Source organism: Megalobrama amblycephala, linkage group LG5 (assembly GCF_018812025.1).
Source record: "Megalobrama amblycephala isolate DHTTF-2021 linkage group LG5, ASM1881202v1, whole genome shotgun sequence".
Taxonomy (NCBI): domain Eukaryota; kingdom Metazoa; phylum Chordata; class Actinopteri; order Cypriniformes; family Xenocyprididae; genus Megalobrama; species Megalobrama amblycephala.
In genome coordinates, this window is record NC_063048.1 from 35,588,640 (window position 1) to 35,598,639 (window position 10,000).

General features: G+C 44.0%; 1 protein-coding gene across 7 annotated transcripts in view; it reads left to right on the plus strand.

Moving 5' to 3' along the window:
- ppp2r5ca (protein phosphatase 2, regulatory subunit B', gamma a) overlaps positions 1-9,813 on the plus strand; it is a 19,569-nt gene extending 9,756 nt beyond the window's left edge. For 5 of the 7 annotated variants that reach the window (XM_048192043.1, XM_048192044.1, XM_048192045.1 and 2 more), the window contains 12 exons: positions 1,618-1,728; positions 1,926-2,018; positions 2,338-2,468; positions 2,616-2,675; positions 2,765-2,873; positions 2,993-3,046; positions 3,123-3,293; positions 5,823-5,950; positions 6,097-6,198; positions 6,276-6,348; positions 6,528-6,644; positions 9,315-9,813. In XM_048192043.1, coding sequence (XP_048048000.1) covers positions 1,618-1,728; positions 1,926-2,018; positions 2,338-2,468; positions 2,616-2,675; positions 2,765-2,873; positions 2,993-3,046; positions 3,123-3,293; positions 5,823-5,950; positions 6,097-6,198; positions 6,276-6,348; positions 6,528-6,644; positions 9,315-9,449 — 1,284 coding nt within the window. In that variant the 3' untranslated portion in view covers positions 9,450-9,813. The remainder of the gene's footprint in view (positions 1-1,617; positions 1,729-1,925; positions 2,019-2,337; positions 2,469-2,615; positions 2,676-2,764; positions 2,874-2,992; positions 3,047-3,122; positions 3,294-5,822; positions 5,951-6,096; positions 6,199-6,275; positions 6,349-6,527; positions 6,645-9,314) is intronic. The other 2 variants (XM_048192047.1, XM_048192050.1) reach the window with 1 other exon arrangement.
- The last annotated feature ends 187 nt before the right edge of the window (positions 9,814-10,000 follow it).

Genomic DNA, 10,000 nt, shown 5'->3' on the forward strand with positions numbered 1-10,000 from the left:
GTTTTTAGGCACATTTTGGGACATTACAAAAAAAACAAAAACACTGGATGAAATGTACATGAAAAACTTTTTTATGGCATGCGCATAAACGACACTGGAAACACATTTACTGAATAAATCCGTCATGTGACTTTGGCTCAGCAGAGGCTGTGATTGGATAACTGCACTAACCAGCGGACCAATCACATCGCAGCATCTGAAACGCCTCAGTCAAAGTCTGTCATCAGAATGATTTGGATTAATTCCTCCAGAAGCGTCTCACACGATTGTGTTCCCAAAAAGATCACATGACAGCGTTTATTGTGTTTCGTCTGACGCTCTGAGACCAACTCATTTATGATGGAGGAGAAAAGAGCCCGATTGAAGAAACTCACACTTTTATTACTGATATTTTGCTCCAGGAAGTGATGATTTTGTTCTCCTGAACACATGGGATGGAAACTGCTTTATTCTCAAATGTTTTATGCCATATTTTTATTGGATATGAATTATTCAGTGAGTACATAAACACGTTCTTACCCACAATAATGAGATATAATCAGAGCTGTCAGGATAAATTCAGCTTGACATTTAGACTTCTGTCATTCATCTTTTACGAGGAAGTCTGCTGAGGCGACGGATGTGAGATGACTGATGTGAAACAACAAACTCGTACTTTAAAGGGTTAGTTCACCCAAAAATTATATTTCTGTCATTAATTACTCTCCCTCATGTCGTTCCACACCTGTAAGAACACAAGTTAAGATATTGTTGATGAAATCTGAGAGACTTGTCCATAGACGGCAACATAATCAACACTTTCAAGGTCCAGAAAGGTACTAAAGACATCGTTAAAACAGTCATGTGACTGCAGTGGTTCAACCTTATTGTTATGAAGAGACGAGAATACTTTTTGTGCGCAAAAACAAAACAAAAATAACCACTTTATTCAACAATATCTTCATTATCCTTACTGCAGTAACACAGTGAAGCTTCCGTGTTTACGTCCGAATGCCGGCTCAGTATTGGCCAAAGCCGATCACGTGATCAGCACGACGCATGCGTGTGATGCTGACGCAGGAGCTGGCCAATAACGAGCCGCGTTCTGATGTATATCCTGGAAGCGCTGGACGTAAACAACGTGTGAGAATGACACAGAAGAGATTGTTGAATAAAGTTGTTATTTTTGTTTTGTTTTTGCGCACACAAAGTATTCTCGTCTCTTCATAACATTAAGGTTGAACCACTGCAGTCACATGACTGTTTTAACGATGTCTTTAGTGCCTTTCTGGACCTTGAAAGTGTTGATTATATTGCTGTCTATGGACGAGTCTCCCGGATTTCATCAAAAATATCTTAATTTGTGTTCTTACGGGTGTGGAACGACATGTGGGAGAGTAATTAATGACAGAAAAATAATTTGTGTGTGAACTAACCCTCTCGTATCGCCACAGGACAGAACCTCAGATTAAAGACACCGTTGATGGCGTCCGTGTCGGTCTGTCGCGTCTCATCTAGTGAGTGAGAGTCGTCAGGAGAAACACCTCGAGCACGTTTCTCTCACGCTGACATGCGTTTACACTCATTCCTGTGAAACTGTGACGTGAGCGTGCTGACGGACCTGTGTTTGTGTTGCAGTTTGCCATCAACATGTTCAGGACGCTGCCGCCTTCGTCCAACCCGACGGGAGCAGAGTTTGACCCCGAGGAGGACGAACCCACTCTTGAAGCAGCGTGGCCTCATCTACAGGTGCATCATCAGTCACATGATTCTGACACCGTTCACACCATGACCCAATCAGAGCGATGCCACAAGAACTGTCACAGCCAATCAGAGCGCGTTGGACTGTTATCAGTGGCGTCCAGTTGGGTCACGGTGTGAACGAGAGAGAGAATCTGCCCTTCTTTGACCTGTTGCTCATTACTGCATCTTTCTGTTTCTTGAAGCTGGTGTACGAGTTTTTCCTGCGGTTTTTGGAGTCGCCTGATTTTCAGCCCAATGTCGCGAAAAAGTACATTGATCAGAAATTTGTGATGCAGGTAATGATTTTTATCACTAAACAGGATATGTTTTTAATGATTTTTTTAGTGTTTCTGAAAGAACTGTGCTCACAAAGGCTGCATTTATTTGATCATTAATACAGTAAAAATTGTGAAATATTATTATAATTTAAAATATCTGTTTTCTATGTGAATATATAATAAAGTGTAATTTATTCCTGTGATCAAAGCTGGATTTTCAGCATCATTACTCCAGTCTTCAAGTGTCACATGGTTATGATGACATAATCATAAATGTTTCTTGAGCAGCAAATCAGCATATTAGAATGATTTCTGAAGGATCATGTGACAATTTCAGCTTCTAGAGTTGTTTGACAGTGAAGATCCTCGAGAAAGGGACTTCCTGAAAACCACCCTGCACCGAATATACGGAAAGTTTCTCGGGCTGCGGGCTTATATCAGAAAGCAGATCAATAACATATTTTACAGGTGAGCAATGCCTTCATGCCTCATTTGTGTTCATGAGTTCATGTATTCTCAGTTTTGCAACATGTTTAGGACTGAATCCTCTTTGTTTGCCTCCGTATGTAAACGTGAAACGCTCAGAATCCTTGTGTGTTTTCTGTGTTTTTGCAGGTTTATTTATGAGACGGAGCATCACAACGGAATAGCTGAACTACTGGAGATCCTGGGAAGGTAAAACATGAACTTGTGATGTCTGTCCCTGTGCATGCTGGGAAATCCTCTGCGTTCTGATAGCCGTGTTCCTTCCTTCTCTTTAACAGCATCATCAACGGATTTGCTTTACCCTTAAAAGAAGAGCACAAGATTTTCCTGCTGAAGGTGCTGCTGCCGCTGCACAAGGTGAAGTCTCTGAGCGTCTATCACCCGCAGGTGAGTCCCGCCGCCGACGCTCGTGAAAACATCATGAACTCACAAACATATCTAGTCCGTTATCAGCTGATGCTGGCGGTTCAGTGTTGTTAATCGGCTCTCGTATCTTCTCGCTCCAGTTGGCGTATTGTGTGGTTCAGTTCCTGGAGAAGGACAGCACTCTCACGGAGCCGGTAAGATTCGCGCTCTGATCGTCTTATCTCTGAGTGTTGCACTGTTGAGACTCGACGCTCTTCTGCTCGTGTGCAGGTGGTCATGGCTCTCCTCAAGTACTGGCCCAAGACTCACAGTCCAAAGGAGGTGATGTTCCTCAACGAGCTGGAGGAGATCCTGGACGTGATCGAGCCGTCAGAGTTCGTGAAGGTCATGGAGCCGCTCTTCCGTCAGTTAGCCAAGTGTGTGTCCAGTCCTCACTTTCAGGTGAGTCAAAAAATGAGTTCTAAGAACATTTTGCTAACGTTCTGGGCTGGGTTTCCCGAAGCCTTCTTAACGCTACGTCGTTCTTAAATTATACCTTAACACTCTGAGGTCTGAGGGTATCGCCGGCAATACCACCACGGTTTTTTTCTTACCAGTGTGAAAGAGACTCAAAATACTCTGTCAATGTTGCACATACAATTAAGAGCTATACACCATTTTAATCTGTGGAATATCTTCTTTTATTTGTGTACACTCAGAGTAAAAACAAAATGTTGTGCTTTTTGTAAAATAAAGAAAACTAACATGATGCGTGATCTCTCGTCTCCCTCTGAAGGAAGTCCAATCTGATAGTTCTCAGAAAATGAACTGTAACTTAGTGAATACTAATCACAAAAAAATTAGACTTATGTCTAAAAAAACGTTGAAATGTCAGGTTTTAAATCGTGCAAGTCAAATCGAAAACAAACATTCTGTGTTTATGTAATCTGTATGAAAAGAGAGCCATGTCAGAAGTCTGTGATTCAGCTCATTATCCGCTAATGCGGCCACGCCCACGGAGCCAGCGCTATTTATAGTGCTCAGGCATTTGTGGACTAAAGGTGCACAGAGCGCCCTCCGGCTGCAAGTATGAATTGAAAACACAGTATCCAGCGCTCATAGTAATGACAATAAATCCTGAATAAATATTACTCTTCTGTATAGAAAATTGACAAACATATGAGAATCCATCAATATTTCTCCAAATGTGCATGCTTTTAAGCTAAAAGCCTATATGAAATGCCATAGAGGTAACATAATTGTTCAGACACTTTGCATCACAGAAATACATTATATTTTAAAGAATATAATAGAATACCATTATTTTAAATTGTAATAATATTTCACAGTGTTGCTGTTATTTCTGTATGTTTGATTTACACCACGATGAGATTTGAATCATGATCACAGAGGGTTTTTTCACAGCCTACCTGTCTGAAAGGCCTCATTAATATGCAAGTCATTTCAGGTCATTATTATGTGATTCTTTTGTCTTCTCAGGTGAGAATCACCCATTATTCACGATGATTCACGCCTCCACGCATACTGTGTTTCTTGACCAAAGATGTTTTAGAAAATTTAAATATCTCTATTGTTTTATATGAACAAGCAGGCAGCATAATTTTTACCTCATTTTGAAGCAAAAAATCTAGTCTACAACCTCCAACCTTTGTGCTGAATACAGTGTAATGACACTTTTTCCATTAATATGTTTATGAACAACTGAAAAAAGCACAAATATCAGGGCATGTCAAAACTTCTCCAGGGTCCCAAAAATCCTCAGACCTCTGAGGGTTAAGCTTAATACGAGTTTCCCAAAACGCTCTTAGTTAAGTATACCTTCTGTAAGTCATACTCTCGTAAGGTTGGTCTGGAGCACTCTTAGCTATACCTTATCACTGTTGACAGTCAATACGAATATAATTCTGAAGCTGTAATACACCCAGTGTTCGATTAGGATTATGGCAAAGAATAAAATTCAAAAAATTCACTGCTAAATTCAAATGTGCTTTAGCGCTGATCCAGAGACAGACGAGCTCCGCGCTTGTCATGTATCATAACTATTCTGTGTTTTTAACCTCATCAGGTTTATTTTATGTTTCAGACATTTAAATACACATTTGAATCAAGTAGGCTACTGCATAAAAAAAGACATTATAGTTTGTTAAATTCAAATTACACTGATGTCTACGGAAGCTGCAACAATAACCCTTTCAGTTATATCATGAGTGTTTTATTCATATCAGAAACACACAATAAAGTTTACTCTATTCTTCTCTCAGTTCACCGGCCACATACTTTTATGTATTTTGGGGAAGATTTCGACAGCTCTAACTGCCGTGTAAACTCATCGCGCTACAAAACACATTCACTTCCACATATTTCACAATCGGAATATATCACAATATTCATGATGTAGTTAATGAGTTTGTGAATATTTTGAATAAAAAAATGAAAAAAGGATATAAACGCGATTCATGTCTGTCAGATGCATGACGCGTCTCCAAGGAATTAAAATTTTGTTCTAAATAACGGTCGCCTTAAACTCACGCTGATGGAGGCTCCGGAATATAGATAAATTATAATATAGATTACAATTTGGATTACTTTTATAACATCCCACGAGTCCTGATAAATGCAATTTCTATTTCTGAAGTGCTTCTTTTTATAAAGAACACTGATTTCTCACATAATGCAGTGAAGCAGCCCCTGTATAGAGCGAATTATTGATTCTCGAGCCATCGATATCAACCAATTCAGCACCGCCACCATGGACAGCACCTGGTAACGTCGCACTTAAGAAGGTATACCTTAAGCAACCTCCTAAGGGACAGTTCGGGGAACACGCCTAGAAACGGTATATCCTCAGTTAAGGTCTACCTTTAGAGTCTTCGTAAGAGACAACGTTATCAGGAAACCCAGTCCTTGTCTTTTAAGAGCTGCTTTACAGCAGAACCTGAATGTGTCTCATATCTCGCTTTTTGCCATCAGGTGGCAGAGAGAGCTCTGTATTACTGGAACAACGAGTACATCATGAGTCTCATTAGTGACAACGCAGCCAGGATTTTACCCATCATGTTCCCGGCGCTTTACCGCAACTCCAAGAGCCACTGGAACAAGTAAGACCTGCGCCTGTTTGCATCAAATCAACATGCTGAACAACGTTTTATTGAAATGTAAAGATGCAGAGGCGTTTCTGTGAGAGTCTCAGCTCTCTCTGAATGTTGATGTTGATGAACTCTCTTCTGTGCATTTATGACTGTAGGACCATTCACGGTTTGATCTATAACGCACTGAAGCTCTTCATGGAGATGAACCAGAAGCTGTTTGACGACTGCACACAACAGTTCAGAGCCGAGAAGAACAAGTGAGTCTAAACACAAACACAGCTGCGGTGTCATGTGATGGATCCGTGCCTGATGAAAACACTGCTTTTGCTTCCAGAGAGAAGGCCAAGCTGAAAGAACGAGAGGAGGCTTGGATGAAGATCGAGAATCTGGCCAAGTCAAACCCGCAGGTGAGCTTCTCAATCCAATCATGCATCACGTGATCTGGATCGCTGCAGCTCATACTACTTCCTGTCAATCACGTGACCTGATTACAACACAAATTCCTACTGACGTTCCATCTGCTGCTAATGGCTCTTTGACGCTCATGTTTCTGTCTGTGTTTCTGTTGCTTTCTTTTCCACTATAGTGCGTTTTGTATGTTGATCCGTCCGGACTAAACAGTCCTGTAGAAATGGAGACGGACGGTCCATTTATAGAAGATGTTGAGATCTTAAAAAAGACAGTGCAGTCCAGAGCCGTTCAGGTAATTCAGAGAACCGAGCAGAGCTTCATCATCATCATCATCATGTGTGGCAGAGCTGCATTTATGGAAAAGGATTATACATGTCACGTGTTCAAATCCTTTCGCTTAGACTTTAAATTCCCACTGAATGACAGTGTTTGTTGTTTTGAGTTGAACATCTTTTCCGTATGGACAACTAGAGACTGGAGAATCGATTCTTGTCCTTTAATCTTCCTGTCTGGTCAAGTGACTTTTATATTTAAGAAAGAGTCAACGTGTGTATATGCTGTCAAATATGTTATAAATAACAGAAGCTATGTTCCCTTTCAGTCAGTCATGTTTGACGTTACGTCAGAACTGAACTGATGAATTGGGATCGTCTGAGAGCCCTATCACCTTTGAGTGTAAACGAAATGAGCCAGTGCACATTGTTGTGTGAGATTTGCATCTGGTGCTCCCCTAAATAAATGTGGAAGCGGGTGCAACGCACATTCAGCGTTTCGCTCCGGAGCCGAGTGGCTCGACTGTTCGGCTCTTCCATTCACTTCCAGAGTGAATTCAACGAGTGTCTGCGAGTGCTCTTCGGGAAAAGGCCTCTGGACCGGGGTTGGTGGTCACGATCCTCTGAGCATTTCCTGCTGCCCTTAAAGAGCTTAGTGCACACTGCAGGCTGCACTATTCCCTGCCAGCTGTGCTGTGGCCATTTCCCCTGTGCGCTTCAGCACTAAAAGAGAGATACATTTCCCTAAAAGAGAAAACATGGGTGTGATGTTGCATCTTTTTAAAGATGTGTGATTCTGGATGGGGTCGTTATCTGGCGCCGGATGACAGTCACGATTGTCGCCTCACGTGTCTGGGCGTCGAGCACACTGAGGTAGATGAGTTATGTACCCACTGTGGGAAGATGACCATCACGGTGTTGCGGTTGAGACTCCAATACCTCAAACGAGGTGGAGTCCCCTTACCTATGCCCTGATCTAGTTCTTCTGGGCATCATAAGAGGGCTACTTCGGTGAATAGCCAGGGTGACAGTGAGGGATAACCCACAGAGTCAGTCTCCATGGGCTCCCCACTCTTCTAGCACACCACAAGCTGTGGAGCTTCCAGATGGAGGCGCTGGTTCTTCTCAGGGGGGACCAGCAGTTTCATTCGGGGCTCCTCCGGATGATCAGATGTCAGAGGGTGAGCTGGAGTCCTCCAGGGATGAAGACTCAGCTGCATTGCCAACTTCTGGGAGAGTAGCGTTGCCCGAGCCTGACCCAAAACTGACAACTATGCTTTCCCAGGCCGCGGAGAGAGTCGGGCTCGAGTGGAGACCTCCACCGTGTCCTGAACCCTTGAGGTTGGACAATTGGTATCTCGGGGTGGCCTGTGCTGGTTCTCAGTGCACCGCCCCAGTGACATTCTTTCCGGGAGGACGTTACTAGATCATGGACTGTCCGAAACCAGTATGGTACCTCCTCCCCCCTCACTACCCTTGATGGTGGGATGGCCAAGAGGCCTGATGGAGCGTTAGGTTGCCACGCAGCTGTCCAAAGAGTGTTTCCAATCTCCAATCTCCAATCCAAGGCCTGTAAGTTCTCGTCTGTCCTGACACAGCTAAGGCTTACAGAGCAGCTGGACAGGCTTTCTCCATCTTGCACCCCATGGTTCTCCTGCAAGTTTACCAAGCCAAGGCACTTAAAGAGCTGCACAAGTGAAGTTCTGATGCAGGAGCTGCGCACAGCGACGGACCTCGCCTTGCGTGCGACAAAAGTCACTGCACGCTCCCTCAGTCAGACGATGTCCACCTTGGAGGTCCAGGATCTCGGGATGCGGCGGAGCGTCCGATGCCAGGCCTAACACTCGTAAGTACGCCCATTGGTTGACCCCAGTGCTAGGCTAGGTGCCATATGTTGTGATCCCTACGGTGATCCCATATGTGTATTCTTCCATAGTATGGCTACCCTGTCGCCAAGTCTGTATCTTTCCTTTGACAGAGTCCGCTCTGCCGTCCCTGCCGGTGTTGACTCCCTAACTGGGCCAGAGCCACCTCAGAGACCTTCCATATGTTGCACTGCCCTAAATGGCCAGTCCATATGTGTAATCTCCACATGCAGGCTTCTTTTCTGCTTGAAAGGGCATGCTTTCCTAGTGTTATCCAATAGTCTTACTGTATGGGTCAAGCAGAGCAACAGTAATCGACCTTCTCTGCACAAGCCCTGTCCTCAGCAGGTGAAGGAGCATCAGGTGGCAAGGAAAGGGTAGCAATAGTGGCGCTTTGGTAGGGATCCCAATTGGTCAGTTCAGTTCTGACGTAACGTTGAATGTTATTGACTGAAAGGGAACATCTCGGTTATGTATGTAACCCTTGTTCCCTGAAGGAGGGAACTAACACATTACGTCCTGTCACCCCAATTGCTGTCTCACCGCTGAGCAAAAGCCTGAATGTGCGCCGCTTACGCATTTATACGGGGCGGAGTGCAAGATGCAAATCTCACACGCCAGTGTGCTTTGGGTCGTTTAGTTTACACTCGAAGGTGATATCTCAGGCGAGATCCCAATTCATCAGTTAAGTTCTGACGTAACGTCTCCATTCCCTCCTTCAGGAAACGAGGGTTACATCAGTAACCGAGACATTCACATGTTAGTAAACAAATTGATGCATCAGTCGGATTGAAAAGCCTTCATGTAAACGTTTGTGTCTTTTAGATGTCGAGGGAGCAGAGGAAGGAGCGGCCACTCGTCCGCCGTAAATCTGAACTGCCTCAGGACTCGTACACCGCGAAAGCCTTGGAGACGCACCGGCGCGCCGAAGACTCTCTCAACAACCACTCCGGCCACTAGCTCACGCCACGCTCTCATTCTCAGGTTTTCCTTTGGGAGGCTCCACATTTCCGGTGTTTCTTGACTCTCTCTTCCTGTCGTTCGCACATCACCGTCGGTCCGGACGGGTGCGACGGCAGCGCGAGGCAGAAGCTTTCTTCGCTTTTCAGATTTCTGTTTATTTTCAGGGACGGTTGCCAGTGCCAATACTGTCATGTTTATTAGCTTCCTGTAAACATAGTTTTATTTGTATGATTTCTGCTGAGCTAATGTGGTGTTTCAGACTAAAGCACGTCATGCGTTATCTCTGTGTGATCGCTCAGATCTGATGACTTTGAGTTCGTACACTTCTGTGCCATAATGAACTCTTAACTGTTTAGTTGAACATTGTGTCTTGTTTTAATCTGGAGAATCTTCCGCTCGTTGTGCCGTTTCACTGGTTCAAACACAAATACCGGTCACGTTTCTCCAGCAGATCAGTGACGCCGCCTGGAGCACGAAACCGCGTGCCGCCAACCATCTGAATGTCACGATCATTCCCAGCTCACAGATTCATCCGACACCGGAGCTCT